This window comes from Marmota flaviventris, chromosome 17 (assembly GCF_047511675.1).
Source record: "Marmota flaviventris isolate mMarFla1 chromosome 17, mMarFla1.hap1, whole genome shotgun sequence".
NCBI lineage: Eukaryota > Metazoa > Chordata > Mammalia > Rodentia > Sciuridae > Marmota > Marmota flaviventris.
In genome coordinates, this window is record NC_092514.1 from 72592588 (window position 1) to 72609819 (window position 17232).

The following is a 17232-nucleotide window of genomic DNA, read 5'->3' on the forward strand; positions in this document are numbered from 1 at the left end:
GACTGAGGTTCTGTCCTGACCACTCAGGCTGCTGGTGGAACAACGATGTCCTTCATGCCCTGGAAGCTTGGGGCAACACTGAGATCCAGGCCCCAACCTAGTCCATAGGGCAGGAGGGTAAACCACAGCACTACCATGTCTGGCCTTAGCACCAGGAGAATGACAGACTATTTCCAATGGGTTGGGGGGCCTCTGGCTTCATGGCTCCTGACCTGCTAAAGCCCCCGTAGCCCCTGCGACCTCCTTCATACAGCTCAGGGTCAAAGCCATTCCCCTGGGAGGGCCTGATGCAGGTCTTGCTCCAGCTGCTGCTGTGCTCCAAGGCGTCCAGCTGTTTCCGCACAGCAGCAGGGTTTTGACAGTAGTCGCAACCTTTGGTGCAGGCAGGCGGAGCATCCCCAAAGTACTTGGCAATGGCAGCATGGCGGCACCTGGAGCAGGCAATACAGAAGAGATGAGGGATAAGAGATGAGGACCCAGGCAAGCTAGCATTTGCTTACCCCAGCTCCAAAAACTGGCTGACTGTCACTGTCCAGCACCACACTTGGCATCTCACACATGCCCTCATGGGGGCCTCACAAGACATATTTGATTTTGCCCATTGTATAATTGGGGACAGTGAGGGAAGAAGCTTTTCCAAGGTCATATCTATATATGTACCCCAAGAGCAAGGATATAAGCCCTATTCTGTCTATTACTCCTCTGGCCCCTGGGACCCTATCCTCCGGCAGTAGGTGCCCTTGGAAGAGTTCAGGCTCTGATACAGATGCTGGCCCTGCCATCAAGGCTGTGTCCCTGGGTAATCATCTCACCTTTAAAACCTACAGGTTCTCAATAAAATGGTGCAGCAGGACGCTGGCCTCAAGCTGTGTGAGGACTGAGAAGGGATGCTCCGAAGGGCATTAGGATACAATATTACTTCCCACCCTTCTCTGGGTCAGAAGGGGAGGGAATAGTAGGAGAGGGCCCCACTCCAGCCTCAACACTCTGCTCTGCTTGTCTCTTGATGACTTATTCCTTGTGGACCCTGATAAGCCTGTGTCCCAGCCTACTGTACCCAGGCCGAGACTGGGAGCTGCACAAGGCGTAACTATCGAGAGAGCTGGCAAGCAGGTGGTTCTGAGGGCCGGCACTGTACCGACTCACTGGTGAGCATTCAGCTAAGGAGATGTGGCTTCACTGGAGTCCCCTCCTCACCCCCACTGCCTTGACCCTGTCTTGGCCCTCTTGGGGTAACTGCCCAAGCTAGGAACAGACAGCAGCTTCCATCTGGCCCAGCAGGGTCTATTTCTGCTCCAATCCCCAGACTGAGGCCCCACCAACCCTCAGGCAGGTACAGAGGCCCTGGAAGGAACCATAGCTTTATCAGGGTAGTTACAATAGCCATTCCTGCCACTGAGAAGGTAGCACAGGGTAGAAGAGCCCAAAAGGGGATGCTGGAGCAGAGGCAGGGCTGTCTGGGGCACCAATCGCAGGGATAAGAATAGCTGGTGCCAGATGCTCTAGCCAGAAGTCTTCTCAAACGGCAGTCTCAAGGAACAAAAGCTGAATGTGACCAGCCCCCAAAACAGTAGGGTCAGGTCACCCTCTAGCCAAGAGGACACAGCTCTGAAGGTAGATAGGAGCAGCCAGACAGCAGAGGTAGCCACCAGAGGGCGCTCTCATGCCCACTCCTGCCAGCCCTGGATGAATATGACACATATTACCTCCACTTGAGTCCCCTTGTCTATACAGTGACTGCCTGTCTGTCTCTGGGAGGCTCAGGCATTCAAGTGGTGTGGCCACAGCGGTTTGCCTCCTCCCTACCCCCCAAGCCCTGACTCACTGGGGTTTTGTGTTCAGATTCAAAGAGCTCCATTGACTGCGGGGCTAGGGTCAGTTTCTCTCCCAGGAGACTGGTCTGCTGGGTGGCACGACCAGCCAAATGTCAGAGGGCCCCAGCCACTGGGTTCTGGGGCCAATCCCTGACAGCTGGGCCAGGAGTCCGTGGGGGAAAGCTAAGCAGAAAGAAATCAGCAGTGTCCTTCCTCTTAAGAAGAGTTCGATGTCCCTCACAGGGCAAGCAGACCACTCCCAGGACACCAGGATTCCCAAAGACTTCCCAAGACACCTCTGGGTGTTGGGTGGCCTGCTGGCAACGCCTGCCTGTTTGCTGGGGTAGCCCAGCAGTCCCTCACTATTTACTTTCTTTCCTCAGAGAGGCCAAAGGGAGGAACAGTGGCTCAAGGTACAAATTGTGGGAGTTGGGGACACAGGCCTGAATAACACTCCTGAGGGCGGCAGTGGGGAGCCCAAGGGCAGGGAAAACTGCTCCACTCTCTTTCCCTGAGGGCAGAGGATGAGCCCCTGGGTCATCTACTCAGAACCAGAGCCCAGCACCTGTCATCAGCCAACCAGGCCCAGCCCACTGGCTAGAGGGAGGGGAGAGGAAGAGGAGGAGGAGGCGGAGGATCCCAAAGCCCACTTCCCCAGCAAGGAAAGCCACTGGGTAGAAGTTGCAGGACAAGCTCCAGAGAGGGTTCCCTCTGGCTCCCCCTCTCGACGGTAATTTGACACTTACATCTCCAGGACAACCAACAACAGAAAAGCCGAGGCTGTCGGACAGCAGCTGGCTGTCAGCCTCAAGGAGGAGCTCCAGGCTCCAGGAGCTTGTGCTGAGAAGTGCCCAGGGGAGCTGCGGAGGGCCAGGGAAACGGTGTGCACGAAAGAGATACGAGGTGGTGGCCAGGGGCCCGAGGGGAGGCACGCAGACACCCTGATCCGGGCTTCCTTTCTCGCCTCCCCAACAGCTACGTTCCAGGTAAGTGGTGCTGGCCACAGAGAAGGGGGGAAAGGAAGACAAGGGAACAGCCAGGGTCTCCTGCACTGGGGTGGGGGGCCACATCTACCACAAACAGGGAGAGGAAAGTCTTGGAACGCGTCTAGTCACCTCCTCACAGGGAAATCCGACGTCTCCTGTGCACCTGGGCTCTCCCTTCCCCTGGGACCTTTGTGAGGGTAGGGTGGGGGCCTCTGCCCCAAGTGCTGCCCTGCCGCCTGCTGTGCAGCAGAGGGCCCAGGCTGCTGACTCTGCAAGTCAGTTTAAGCTTTTTCTATTCAGTGGGCTTTGGAGAGGGATTTGGCTGCCCCGCCACGCATGCCCGCTGAGCCCCCATTTTCCCCAGGATTAGGCCCGAGTCCTCCCCTCGTGGGTTCCCCTAGTGGAGGAGGCACAGGGCAGGGTATGTCCAGCCCGTTCACAGCCCCCCGGGCAGGCAGCAGGACCTCAAGCAGCTCTGCCCACCTGTGTCCTGGACAAGAACAACAGCTGCCATCTCTTTTGGAGGTTTGGCCCACTCAATAACAGATGTTCCCACCTAGGGCTTGGCCCAAGGAGGTGTCCCTGGGCCCACTTAGATCCCCAGGAGCCCCCAGATCTCCCTCTGGCAATGAGTTCTGAACACTGAACCACGGCCATGTACACCCGATTCTAAACTCAGGATTGGGCTGGGAGATGGTTATGAAAGGTGTGAGGCTGGGGAGGGACCACAGGTATTCAGATCCCTGTGGCACCACAGAGATGCTGTGACCTTGAGACAGATATCTGGTTCTTCAGGCAGCACTGAGCACTTCCCTCCTGGGAAGGGCTCCACAAGTAGAGGCTACTTACCCCTTCTGCCTCCCTGTCCTCACATCAGAGTTAAAGTCCCCCACACCCCTAGATGGTTCTTCCCAAAGCAAACAAGTTGGCATCTAGCAAGAAAGAAAAACAATCCAGGGAAAAGTGGAAAGCAAAGATCAGGCCAAGTGTCCTGGGCTTAGGAAGAGGCCATGGGCTTTGCCTAGCTTGGGGACTGGAGGCATGTGGCAAAGGGAGGGGACTGAATGGAGGCCAGGGTGTACCTGAGGCATCAGGTCAGGGAAGGGAAGGGCACAATGGTGAGGTGTGTCTTATCTCTAAGATACCCCAACAGGCAGGTGCCCTACATCCACTGGACACAGGTGGATGAGGTTCTTCTAGCAATCCAAGCAGGGACAGAAAGTGGATGGCAGGAAGTCCGCCTCCTGTCCTGGGAAGCTCTGGGGTTGGGGCAATGAAACTGCCAAAGGTTCTAGTGCCTATGTTCTATTTCAAATCAGAACCAGGGCTGAATGTCCAGCACGGTGCACACCAAGTGTCTCCACTCTGCTGGCCTCTGGACCCTACAAATCTCCCACAACTGTTGGTTATTTCTCACTGGAACCATTTCTCAAACAAGATAATGCCCCACAGGGCAAGGGTGGCTGAAGCCCACCATGACAAAACAACGGGGACTGAGCAAGAAGGTCCTCGGGGCCCTGAGCACACTGTGCTTATCAGGCATGCACACACTGCCTGTCCTCCACGGGGCAGCCTGGAGTTGGACTATCAGTTTTCTGAGGAGGAAACAGACAAGCCCTGGTACCAAGTGGCAGCTGTCTGGCCTGCAGGATGCCAGTCTGCTCCATGGCAAGGCTCTCTCTGCCAGGAGATGCCACACAAAGGCTGTTGCCAAGTCCCTCCAGCACTGCCAGCCTCCCTCTCTGTCCTGCGGGCTGTCAGGACTGAGGCACTAACAAGCTTGGGGGTGGGAGAGGCTCTAGTTCCTCTGGTTCTCAGGCAGGAAGTACAGTTAAAAAAGTTTGGTGAGTCTGAGAAAGACTAAGAAAATACATAATTCTCAACTCCACTTGGCCTCCCTGCCTTCTTCCCCCAAACCTGGGAGGGTAAAGCGGCAATAGGGGCTAGTCCCAGGGCTCCCACATTCCCCTGGCCACAGCTGGGAACACATGCAGCTCCCTCCAAGATAATGGCTGGGACACATGCCACAGGGTCACCTGACGGCTGCTGGTTATATTGGGCAGCAGGCTTCAGGCACTCTGTTGGTCTTGCTTTAAATAGCCCGCTGGGAAGACGCCGGGGACCCGCTGGAATGTGCCTCTTTCCTTTTTTAAGAACAAGACCCTTCAGCTTGCCCCCCACTCTCCTGCCTCTTTCCTGGTGGGCCTGTTCTGCTCAGTCATAGGGCTAAGCTTGAATGGACAAATACCAACAGCCACGCAAAGAGGACCCCAGGTTCTTAGGGGAGAACAACCATGCCCAACAGCCCCACTTCTGTGCACAGTGCAGATGGAATCCCATGGGCAACCCTGGGTCAGTTTGCTGAGTGAGGATGGCCAAGTCCAGCTGGCTAATTCAGCTCCCAGTTGGCAGTCTAGAGAAGCCTTGGAGCCATCCACATGCATGGCCCACCACTGGTGTGGACCGACCTCTTCCAGAGTGGAGACCAGGCCCTCTAGGCATGAGTCTGCAGCTTTCCAACTTCACAAGCCCTGGAGGACACCACCTTGTAGCCCAAGGTCTGATCAACAAACCCTGTCTTCCCTGCAGGGAAGCTTCGGCCTCAGTGTCCCTTCCCTGCCCTGGGTTCTGACTCTCAGATGGACCCGGAGTCCCCACACCACTTCTCACTAACAGCCATCTCTCCCCTCCCCCTGGGTCTTTGGGTGTGGCATAGAAGAGAGAAAGCTCTCCCTACCCACCCACCTCCTGCCCACTTCCTCTTTTAAGGAGTGGCTCCACTGGGCTACATTAGTCCATGTGGGCAAAGTGCCAGTCAGGTTGAAAAGCCAGACCAAGTACAAATGAAGCCGGAGGGGAGGGAAGCAGGACCACTTCTGAGCCATGAGCAAATTATTCCTTTAAGGATGAGATGCCTGGAAACCTGAGGAGTGGTAATGGCACGAAGGTCCCAGAACAGAGGGGACCACCATCCTGTGCAAGCCTGTCCCACTTGGTCAGAGAAGGGCCTCATTTGGCTGACCAGAGGGAATGGTACTATGCTCAAGTCAGCAGGGCACTTAAGATCTGTCCTTTTGGAGACAAGTAGTATGTGTGCTCTCAAGAAGCCTGGTATGCCTCAGTCTGAAGGTGACATGGTGGTGAAGTTAGAGCTTCAGGCCCACAAGAGCAGGGCTGACCGTGCAGAGCCCAGGGGCTGCCAGTCATGGGCAGTGTCCTCAGTGGACGGCTGTTACACTAGCCTAGCTTTCTGCTCAAAGCCTGAGATGGGCCCTCACTGACAGGGCACAGGGCAGGAGGAGCCTGTCCAGTAGTGACCGCAGAGAAGTCACATAGCTCTCAGGTTACCCATATATAAAAGCAAAGAGGTGGGAGTGGGTGAGTAGCAGTATCCCAGGATTCTGTGCGGCTTCTTACTGTGCAAACTGGGGTCTGATCTCCTTTGCAGAAATGTGCTAGCCCTGAGGTAAGGCGTGAGAGAAGTCAGGGGATGTAAGCTAGAGAACCTCACACTTCTGACAGGAAGTCACTTTTCCAGGGAGCCATCATATGCCTGCTACCCCCAATGTCACTAAACAACAAGTCCCCCTGTCCAGCTTCCAGACACAACAGAAACAAACCAGAGTAAAGGACAGACAGTCCTGAAAGGCATTTCTGGGGAGGGCTAGTCGACAGTGCATGGGGGGACAGCTCCTAAGCCAGGAGACCTGCAGCTGCCTCAACTCCCCTGGCAATGGCCAGGCCCCACCCAGAGGGTGTTCATATCCACCATGTATGGCTGGATGGCCAGGGCCCAAGTAGCTGGAAAGGTGGGCATCTTATCTCTGTGTCAATGCAGAGATGAAGTGACCTACCCACGACACAGAGGAAGAGGGGAGGTGGGATGATTGAAACACTGTTCTAAGAGGGTCAGCTGGAAAAACTAGAACAGTTACCGTGAGGAAGGGAAATTCACACCAGCTGCCATCAAGTTCCTGATGGATTGTGCAGGGGAAGAGAGACTCCCTGGAGGAAGGCAGGGGTCTGACCTTCTGTGAGCAGGTGGGCTGCTCCAGCAGGAGAGTCCTTGCCATCAGGTGCTCAACAGGAGGGCAGCAGGCCAAATGCAGGTGGAGCACCAGGTCAGATGGCCCACAGTTCTAACCCTGCCTCCAGGCAGCAGTGCTGGGAGTGAGCAGCCCTGTAGCTGGGAGAAACACAGCACAGGTGCTGCCTGTTGGGTTGAGACCAGGAGCAAGGAGGCAAGCAGTAGAGCCAATCAGTACATCACAATCCCCTGGCCACCTGATCTACCACATCAGGCCCAGGATTAAAGCAACTGTCTTGGTGAACCGGTTCAGGCTGGCTGGCAAAGGTTGTCCCTGGTCCTTCTCTAAAAAGGCTCTGGCTCCCTTGTGCCCACAGGAGAGGTAGAAGGGGAAAGAATCCCTGATGCACAACAGGCCTCAACTAACAGATTGAACCTGGAAACTCCTTTGGGCCTCTTGGGCACCCTGGACAGGAAGAAGCTCTCTGGGGTGGGGGTGATGGACAGGCCTCTCTGGTCAGGCCAGAACAGATCCAAACCAACAGGGGAGGGAAGTCCTGATCCCATTCAGAGAGGACCCTTCCCCTGGCAAAAACGGGAGCAGACAGTGCGATCTCTTCCCCTCACATTAGAACAATGTACCAGCAAAAAACTCTGGCTGCTGGGAGTGGGGGGTCCCAGGGGACTCAAGTTTTATATCCCCCAAACCTCCTCTCCGCAGTGTTCACTACCACTGATCCCAGCCAGAACCCCCATGAACACGTCCTCCTGCCGGGCATGTGATGAAAGGCAAACATAGGCTGGGCTCCCGAGGTCCATCTCCCCAGCCAAGGGCATTGGAGAAGGTACCCAAGTCCCAAAGACCCAGGGGCTGATAGGGGAACTGTGCCAGCCAAAGTATCCTGGCCAAGCCTAGTTGTAGTGTCTCAAGGCAAAGGAATGTACAGCAAAGTTGCTCCACCTTGCGGACAGAAACCTTCACCAACTCAGGCCTTGGCTGGCAGCCCCCAAAAGCAGGCTCTTTATGTCACTCATCCCCAGTGTCCCTGATCCAGAGCTGGGCCAGCCAGGTTGGGGGCTGAGGGTGGCCACTGAGTGGGCCCCACTAACTCCCGGCTTCCCTCAGAAGCCACCAGGGGCACAGGGGTAAGACCTGACAAACTTGTTCTGCGGGCTGCAGCAGGAGAGAGGGTGGTTTGCTGGTGCTGCCTCAGTGTGCGGCCAGCCCCGCGGAGACTCCAGGCACACTCTTTCTGCCTCAGCGCAGCCCGCAAGAACCCCAGCAGGAGCTGGTGCAGCATGGCAGCCCCTGGCTTTGTGCAGGAGATGCACTCTGTGGGTGAGAGACTGTTGAAGAAGCTGCGAGGGCTGCCCCAGGCCGAGCCCGTGGAGCTTGTGGCCTTCTCCATCCTCGTCCTCTTTACAGGCAAGTGTGGGCACTCATAGTCTCCTTAGCACCCCATGGCTCCTCCTGGCATCTGGGAGAGACCAGAGCATGGTGCTAGCTGGAGAGCTGGTGGGGGTGGAGACTGTCCCCAGATAAGGAGGAAAAGCAGTTGCCCCTTGTGGGAAACCAAGGGATTTCCCCATATCCTCTGACATTGCCCAAGTGATGGGCAATGCTGGGTAGTACTGGGAACGGGGCCCAGGGGCACTGTCAGGTTTCAACCCAGAGATGAAGGGAGCCAAGCTTGGGTGGTGGAAGAGACACCGGGAAGGAGGTCAAGGCTCGGGGCCAGCAAGGGGACAGTCAACATCCCCCGTCAGACCCTCAGGTCTTTCAGACTACTAAACCAGACCTGGGGGAGCCCTAGCATGGGTCCAAGGGCTCCTCTGGAAAGAGGGTGGGCACCCTTGCCTTCCCCACCTTCTCAGGCCCACTCTCCCATCCTGCAGCCACTGTTCTGCTGCTGCTGCTGATAGCCTGCAGCTGCTGCTGCACTCACTGCTGCTGCCCTGAGCGCAGAGGCAGGAAGGTCCAGGTGCGGCCCATGACCCCCCACTGAGGGGCAGCAAGACATGGAAGGAGAAGCTGGAGAGGCTGTCAGCCTGGCCCTGTGGCCCTCGCGCCTCCAGACAAGGACCCCCCCAGCCCCAGTTCTGGCCCTGTCCCGATACCAGGATGCTGACACCTGGAGCCTCACCAAGGAAACAAGGGCTGGGACACGCACAAAACTCCACCTGCTAGTGGACACTGGGTGTTGGGGAGGAGTCCACTGCTCAAAGACTGAGGACACCACCTGGGTCTTCTGCTGACCTTCACTTTTTAACAAGGACACAGGAGTTCCCATACTTTGATGGGGACCAGCCCACATTTGTGGGGAGCTGGCCCTTGGGGCTCTACTGATCCATGCCAAAGAGGAACAAGCCAATCAGAGGGTCTTTGTGCAATAGCTACTGGATCCCAACCAAGGGGAACATGTCAGTATTCTAGCCTGGTATTTGCCTGTTTATTTCCAAGTAAAAGCTTTTTGGTTATATATTTCTGAGGTTGGCTGCACTCTGTGCATCAGGAGGGTGGAGCTGGAATTCCAGGGGTGTGACCAGCGACTATTCTTTCCAGGCCACTGCTCTCCCTAAGCCCATGAAAACTGGAAAATCACACAGGGAGGAGTCCCCCTCCACAGCCAAGAAACCAGTGGAGGGACACAGCAACATTCCTGTCACCCAACAGTTAACAAGCAGTGGCTGCTGGATACCCACACTGTGCTAGGCCCAGGAAGGCCACTTAACATTTTCCACTGTCTATAACTTCTGCCTGGACACACCACACTAGCAGGCTTAAACCCCTGGATCCCTAAACTTCTGAGCTCCAAGAAAAGAGGTCAGGTCCCTAGTTTTCTCTACAACTACTTCCCCGTTTGTGGGCTCACACCTCTCCTGCCACTCACTGGCTATGTGACTCAACCTCTGAGCCTGTCTCCTCCCTGGTGAAATGGGCTCATCCTGGCACCTGCTTCCTGTGGTGCACCATGAGAATAAACAAAGATGACCTCCATCTAGCACTTAGCACAGCTGAGCATAGTTCTAAGAGCTCCATAATTATGAACTGACTTATTCTCCCCTCTAGACAAGGGACCAACCCACAGCAACATGGACCCATTTTAAAGAATGGATCTGCTAAAAGGCAATGCCCCTTCCTGCCTCCCTCCAGTTAACTTTCTCTTTGAGAGGTAGAGCTACAAACCCAGAAATGGGGGAGAGAAGGCACATGGATGTGTCTCCCCACATGCCAACGGGGCTGGACCAGAGCATCTGACAGCACCTCCCCACCAGCCCTGTGGAGCCATAAAGGGGTCTGCAATTTCCTGGACCCTTCCATCATCTGGTCTGTGCAGAACACTCCCCAGGTGCCTGAGAGCAGAGCCCTGTCATGGAGAGGGGATGTCAGCCCTGTCATCTCTAGCTGGCAATCTAAGCCACACAGGTGGGGGCAGGCAGAGCAGAAGCAGCTCTCACTAGCTGGCTCTACTTCCTGGTATCCAGGACTCACCTGGCAGGTTTGAGTCAAAGGCCTGGGGAGGAAGGGTTTCCATCCAAAAGAAAAGAAACCCAAGAATCCACCTGTCCCTAGTAGTGTCCAAAGTAAGGGATTCTAAAGAACAACGGCAACACTGAGGTCAGTGACAATGAAGAGCTGGAATCCACTGAGGGCTAGTCCACGCCCAAGAGCTGTCTAAGCATTTCAATGCAGATCAATTCATTTAATCATCACAATACTTTAATGCCTTAGATACCATTATTATCCCCATTTAGAGGTGAGGAGGTTGAGCCTCAGTGACACTAGGTGTCCAAGCTCAACCAGCTGGAAAGTGGCTGAGCCAGCCTCTGGGTCCAGTCTGTCTGGCTCCAGAACTCCTGCTAACCACACCCAGGGTTCTGAGGCCTCCCGGATGTAGGACAGATAAGATTCTTATTATCCTCCAGTGAGGATAATAAGAACCCTACTGCCCAAACACCCACACCCAAACTCTGTCTCAAAATGACCTTCACATGAGTTGGAGGTACCCAACAGGGAAGAGCTGGGGTGGAGCTCAACCAGGTGTCAGAAGAACAACCTCGGGATGGTGGGAGGGAGAACCCTGCATTTTTCACTCCTAGCACTGCTGGCTGGAGGGTCCTGGGAACACTTGGTTGGGAAGCAGTCCAGTGCTTGCCCGATTCCTCCAGAAAGCAAGGTTTCATTGGCATCAAGAATGGCCCTCCTAAAGAGTGGCTGAGGCTGAGACTCTGCTAGGAAAGCCTCCAGTTCCCAGTCCAGTTGCTGGGAGTCAGGCACCGTGAACAACCAGGGCACACACAGGTGTCTGGCTAGTCTATGTGTACCCTCCTGTCCCATGGCAGGCAGTACAAAACTGCTGGGTCCAAATATGAGGCTGTCCCTGCCTGTGGAAGACGTGCTCCTCCTGCTCCCTGGTGAACACTGAGCCCCCCAAGCTCTGCTGGGCCAAGTGCCACGCAGGCCCCCAGCCCACTCAGGTAAACAAAGCTGCTCCAGCCCAACCCCGGGACACACAGCTCCTAGCACAGGGCATTCCTGGAGAAGGGGGCTTGGAGAGGAGGCAGCTACACCCCCACTGTAGGAAAAATAAACACAAAGACGCTTCAGACGCGGGCTGCCTGAAGATGGCTACATATAAGGGACAGCCATCAGGTTGCCTCAGGCCTAGAGAACATCTGACTGACTCTGGTCACCACCTGTCACTGTTCCATGCCACACTGGACCAAGCCACCAGCAGTGCTTGCCAGGGCCACTGCACAGAGGCCTGGGCTGTTTCCACAGTGATCTCACCAGCCTCCTCATGCCACCCCACTGTGGCCTCTGCTCCACCAGCGTCTGCTCTCAGTTCCTCAGAAGGGCTGCGCTCCACACCAAAGATCTGTGCACTGTGCTGTGGGAGTATTATACCTCATTACAACTACAAAACCTATTGGGCAAGACTCTGGTTAGCAAAATTTGGCAGAGCACAAAAATTATCATCTGCTCAATTATTAACACTTTAAAGCAATCTACAATAAAAATCTTTGTTATGGCACAAATGAGGAACACAAACTGTAATACAAATTTCAGAGCACAACTGAGGACAAATGAATTTCATCCTTAGAAAAAGTTCCCTTGATCTCCTTGTGCCTGCTCCCTGCCACACAACACTGACCCTAGCTCTGTCTCCAGTCTTTGTGTCTTAATTTATGCACCGCTTCCTCACAGGACAGCAGGCCGAGCAACTGAACTTCAGCACCCTCTCTCCTCCCCGTCAGCTCATGCTCTTCACACCAACATGCCAGCAGAATTATGCCCCATGTGGACAGCAGTTAGCTGAAACAGTCAGTCCACGCACCTTTCATGTGTATGACACACTGTCTACACGTCTCATCTTTTAAACATTTTTTGGTTTTATTTTTTAGTTGTTGATAGACCTTTGTTTTATTTATATGTGGTGCTGAGAATCGAACCCAGTGCCTCACACATGCCAGGCAAGTGCCTTACCACTGAGCCACAACCCCAGCCCCTACACATCTCATTTTAAATTGAGAAAGCCCACACATTTCCTGGCTAATCCTTCTGGGGTAGGGCGAGGGTCTTTTCTCTAAATGTAGGCTGGCTGACTAGAGTCCTTGTGGTATCTATTTTGTAGTTTTGATTTAATTACAGCAGGCCAAGATGGGCTGGGGATGCAACTCAGTGGTAAAGCACTTGCTCAGTATGCACAAGGCCCTGGGTTCCAGCCCTAGCAACACCCCCCCACACACACACACACACAAACACACACACACACACAGTTTGAAGTAGAACAAGAACTTAGGCTTTGCAAAGGAATCTGAGTGTGAAAGTCCACTGAATTTTTATAATGTTCCTATTTAGTTATCATGTCTGCATCTTTTTTGACAGGAATATAATCCCAGTGATTCCAAGGGGTCACGCAGGCACCTGTAGAAACAACTTCTTTCTCTACTTACTCTGAGGCACAATGTAGTATCTCAGAGCTCAGATTCTGTACAGCTAGTTCTCAACTATAACTAGCTGGCAGTCCCAGCCCCAGGGCTCCCAGCTCTGGGCAGGTTCTCTCTGTGGACAGGTCATCTAAACCATACTTACTAGCTGTATGACCTTGAGTAAGTTACTGAACTTCTCTGTGCCTGTGTCCTATCTACAAAACTGGACTTTTAGGCGGGTGTGAAATCCCAGTTATTAGGGAGGTTGAGGCAGGAGAATGGCAAGTTTGATGCCATCCTGGGCAACTTAGCAAGACCCTGTCTCAAAATAAAAATATAAACGGGCTGGGGAAGCTCAAAGGTAAAATGCCCCTGAGTTCAATCCCCAGTACCCCCCCACAATAATGAATAAAATTTTAAAAAATTGGTATATTAGTTATCATTGTTGCTTCATTTGCTTATGTTACATTCGATTATGTAACTATAACAACAAGTTCAACTGCCACAAACCAGTCTGGGGACAAACAACTGACTCTTGATAAGACCCTGGCTTGACTGGTGGAGCTGAAGTACCAGGGTGTGCCAGAGACCAGCGTGCTCCACATGCCAGGGACATGAGTCAGCAAGTTCTCCACAAGGAAGTGGAAAGCTCTGTTAGGCCAGGTCCACGCAGCTCTCCAGTTAAGAAGGCCTTGTTGCACTTGCTCATCTGTCAGCCACCTGGCTACACCTGGGAGAGTCCCCTAGGAAGGTTTAAAACAACACAGCACCCTGGCATCCCAAAGACTGATGTGCGGGACCTGGGCGTTTCTAGAGATTTTAGTGACTGTCACAAGCAGGGTTGAGGACCTATGGGCTGGAAGATAAGCTCTCAAAGGGCCAGCCCCACTCTTCTTGTTTCAGTGGCTGGCACAGTTCCTGGTCACAATAGGCCCACCCATCCTAGCTTTTATTTATTTATTTATTTTAAAGAGGAAGTGGCTCTGATCAGGACTTTCTAAGGGTATCCATTTTTTTTTTTTAAGAGAGAGAGAGAATTTTTTAATATTTATTTTTTAGTTTTCGGCAGACACAACATCTTTGTTTGTATGTGGTGCTGAGGATCAAACCCGGGCCGCACGCATGCCAGGCGAGCGCGCTACCGCTTGAGCCACATCCCCAGCCCCCATCCTAGCTTTTAAAGCAGTTAAGGGTGCCATGAGGTTTTGGGCTTTGTTCCCTTTTCCTAGCTTCCCAATCACACCAATGGGTAGCAACCAGCCACTCAGCAGCCAAGGCCTGGCCTGAGAGGCAACAGGCACCATCAAGAAGTGAGGCCTCCACAGTGCTCCCCGCCCCAGACTCCCTTCAGAAGCTGCAGTTAATCATTCACCACATTCCTGGAAATAAGGCCTGGGTGGCAGTCCCAGCCCCAGGGCTCCCAGCTCTGGGCAGGTTCTCTCTGTGGACAGGTCATCTAAACCAAGCCAAGACCCTGCTCTATACAGGTAAGATGGGTGGGTGGCCTAGGGTACAGGCCCCGGGTTCAGTCTCCTCCCCCACCCCACTCCAAGTCTGACTGCTCTCTGGGAGCACTTCTGAACAGGTGCCCACAGTACCCCAACAGTGACATCACAAAAGGCAGGATGCAGCTGAGAGGAGTGTGAAAGGCAGAAAGGGAGTGGTCATTGCCAGGCAACCAGCCCCAGCCCACCGCTGTTTGTTCTGGTGGCAGCAATGCAGGTCTGGTCAGGGCTGCTAGTCAAAACTAACGCCTTCCCCCCAAAAAAAGTTGCTTCCTTGAATCAGGGTGAAGCTCTGGTCACCTGGCAGTCTCTTCAGTCAGGGCCCCCCAAAGCGTGGAGCTTGTAGGACAACCTTGATTTGCCCTTGTAGGTCACAAGACAGTAACAACAGCAGGTAATGACTCTTTCCTTTCTCCTCTCTACTCCCTTCAGCTAAGGGCTCACAGCTCTCCAAACACTGGTTCCATTTCGAAAAGATATTTAGATTTCCTATTTTCAGGGTCCCCCAGGGACTTTATTGAAGCCTGAGCCACTTCTTGGCTCTTGTCCTTTTTTTGTTTTTTTTTGAGACAGGGTTTTACTCTGTTGGCTAGGCTGGCCTCCAACTCATAGGCTCAAGTGATCCTCCTGCCTCAGCCTCCTGAGAACTGGGACTATAGGAGCACACCACAGCACATGGGTGGGCTCCTATGCGGTTGTTCTCAAAATGCCTCCCAAATGTTTAGCAATTGGGGCAGGAAAAGTTAGGGAGGACACATAGCAGTGCTTTTTAGCTTTGAGTTGAGTAGGCCTCGAATAGAACGAATGTCCTGGCTCATACCAGGAGAGAAAGGGAGGCTCCAGGGCAGCCTCTGGGAAGAATGCAGGGCCCTCTCTACAAAGGGGGAAACTCCATTTGTTGCTTGCGGGAGACTTGGAGCTCAGAGACTCACCATTTCTTCAGTGACCACACATGGCCAGCTATTCCCTGCAGCTGCTACTTAGTGTGAAGGTTGGGAGTGGAGAGTAGCACCTGAGACAGGACCTTGAGGGTCCAAACTCACAGCCTCCGTCTTTTCTTTTCCAGGTTTATATGGACCAAGCGGCAATCCAGAAGACCGCCTGGCATGATGAGTTTTGGGAGAACCCCTGGGAGCTGGGGGGCCTGATAGTGATTGGCTTATTTATCTCCACAGTCCTGTTTCTCTTCATGTTTGCTGTTGTGTTTGGTTTAATCCCTCCACTGGAGAAGACAGAATATGAAGAGGATTGATGTGACTTCCTGGGGGCCAAGAAGACGAGAGGTGGGCTCCTCTGCTTCTCCCATACCCCTCTGTGGTCCCCTCAGACTCAGGGTCCAGTCGTCTTTTCTCACCAGGAAAAAAAAAAATCTAGTCAAACACTGGGTCTGCCTTAGGGTTGGTCAGATAGCAAGATTGGGAGGTTGGTCTGATACTGGTCATGCAGAGGTCTTCTCCTCTGTCCTCAGGTGAGAGAAGCAACGGATAAGAAGGTCCCCCAATAGATTCCCAGCCCAGCCAGCAACATGAAGAGGACACACATACACACACACACACACACCAAAAACAACCAAACCAAATGAAGTAAAAAATTCCTTTTCAAATCTGTTAACTTGTAAGAGTTCATTTTCTATCTAGATGTGGTCACCAGAAGAAGCCAGCAAAGCCTTACTGGGACCTGCAACTCTCCCTGTGTGCTGGCCCTGCCTGTCCGACCAGCCATCTGGCACGTGCCCCTAGGTTCTTGGAGCAAGTTTCAGTTCCTGAAAAAGCCCTGCTCTGTCCTGCCACAGACTTGGTGTGCACCACCAACACTACACTTGCTCAGCTAGTGCTTCCTCACCCTTTAGATCTCAGTCTAAACCTGACTCCTCAGGTAAATTTCTCCTGACTCTCTGGACTAGGGTAGGGCACCTGCTATATACTATCAAAACACCATTTATCTTTTTTTTTCAGAGCCCTTTTAACAGAAATTGTACATTTTTATTGTTTTGTTCTGTTCTGTGGTACTGGATACTAGATCCAGGACCTTGGCCATACTAGGCAAGTCCTCTATCACTGAGCAACCTAAGCCTTTTCTATTTTATTTTGAGACAGGATCTTAGTAAGTTTCCCAGGCTGGCTTCAAACTTGTGATTCTCCTGCCTTAGCCACCCAAGTAGTTGGGATTGCAGGTGTACACTATCATTATCTGGCAAGAATCATCAGTTACCTGACAAATGCCTGTCTTTCCCATGGAAACTGAGCACCACAGAAGCAGGAGATGGGTCTCTTTCTGTCACCATTTTATTCCCATGGCCAGTGTGCCTGGCAAAGCTGATATCAATCAATATTGGTTGAACACATGAGTGAATGAGCATATGAGTGGATAAACAGGAAGATACTGGGCTTCTGTGCTCCCCAGCTCGGAGACCGCAAGAGACAGTTCAGCTCAGGCCTAAACACAGAGCTGTTCTTCTATCTCAAGGTACTGAGGCCGCGAGGCCAGAGGTTGCTTCATGCCTTATAACTGTTCCCAGATCACTAAAACATAAAAAACCCTGTCATGAATAATGCTTTTCCATGGCTACAGCCCAGAGAAAACAGCTACATGCAGAGATGAGAGGCACACTGCTGGGTGCCACAACCTGGCCTCAATCCCAACTGACCCGAGTCCCTTTTCTGTTGGTCCCAGACCCTCCCACCCAGTGCTACACAGGGTGCCACCTCGACATGCCCAAACATCTACAACAGCTTTCTTTTAGAAATGTTCTGACCTTAGCAAACCCACTGCACTGGTCTATCCTCTCACTGCCAGGTGCCCGCCCTGAGGGAGTGCTGGCAGGAAAAGCTGCCTCACCTCGACCTCAAACCAGAACTATTCTTAGAAAAGGAGCAAATATAGGGTGGAAAGGAGCTTTTTCTTCATGTTCTGCCCCATTTTATAATAAACATTCCCTTTTATTCAAAGAGCAGTCGTCCTACAGA

The 17232-nt window shown here is 53.2% G+C and overlaps 3 protein-coding genes across 8 annotated transcripts in view; 2 read left to right on the top strand and 1 right to left on the bottom strand.

The window, feature by feature from the left end:
- Positions 1 to 17232, bottom strand: part of Recql5 (RecQ like helicase 5) — a 33443-nt gene that overhangs the window by 4178 nt on the left and 12033 nt on the right. For all 3 annotated transcript variants that reach the window (XM_027955697.2, XM_027955698.3, XM_071603763.1), the window contains one exon: positions 213 to 431. In XM_027955697.2, coding sequence (XP_027811498.1) covers positions 213 to 431 — 219 coding nt within the window. The remainder of the gene's footprint in view (positions 1 to 212; positions 432 to 17232) is intronic.
- Smim5 (small integral membrane protein 5) lies at positions 2708 to 9309 on the top strand. 2 transcript variants are annotated; one of them, XM_027955701.2, is made up of 3 exons: positions 2708 to 2800; positions 8090 to 8253; positions 8724 to 9309. In XM_027955701.2, exons 2-3 carry the CDS (start codon positions 8127 to 8129, stop codon positions 8831 to 8833), a joined length of 237 nt encoding a protein of 78 aa, XP_027811502.1. In that variant the 5' UTR covers positions 2708 to 2800; positions 8090 to 8126; the 3' UTR covers positions 8834 to 9309. The 2 variants fall into 2 exon arrangements, with proteins under 2 accessions (XP_027811502.1, XP_027811503.1); XM_027955702.2 differs by having other exon boundaries at positions 2716 to 2800; positions 8095 to 8253.
- Positions 2716 to 15873, top strand: Erln (endoregulin). 3 transcript variants are annotated; one of them, XM_027955706.2, is made up of 3 exons: positions 2716 to 2800; positions 15333 to 15549; positions 15735 to 15873. In XM_027955706.2, exon 2 carries the CDS (start codon positions 15339 to 15341, stop codon positions 15516 to 15518), a length of 180 nt encoding a protein of 59 aa, XP_027811507.1. In that variant the 5' UTR covers positions 2716 to 2800; positions 15333 to 15338; the 3' UTR covers positions 15519 to 15549; positions 15735 to 15873. The 3 variants fall into 3 exon arrangements, with proteins under 3 accessions (XP_027811507.1, XP_027811505.1, XP_027811506.1); XM_027955704.2 differs by lacking the exon at positions 2716 to 2800 and adding an exon at positions 8165 to 8253; XM_027955705.3 differs by lacking the exon at positions 2716 to 2800 and adding an exon at positions 14048 to 14248.

What these genes read in the sequence shown, in the direction of transcription:
- Smim5 (XM_027955701.2), top strand. Translation starts at nt 8,127, where the DNA reads ATGGCAGCCCCTGGCTTTGTGCAGGAGATGCACTCTGTGGGTGAGAGA. An exon ending in CATCCTCGTCCTCTTTACAG is followed by an intron (nt 8,254 to 8,723) that starts GCAAGTGTGGGC and finishes CCCATCCTGCAG; the next exon opens with CCACTGTTCTGCTGCTGCTG.
- Erln (XM_027955706.2), top strand. Translation starts at nt 15,339, where the DNA reads ATGGACCAAGCGGCAATCCAGAAGACCGCCTGGCATGATGAGTTTTGG.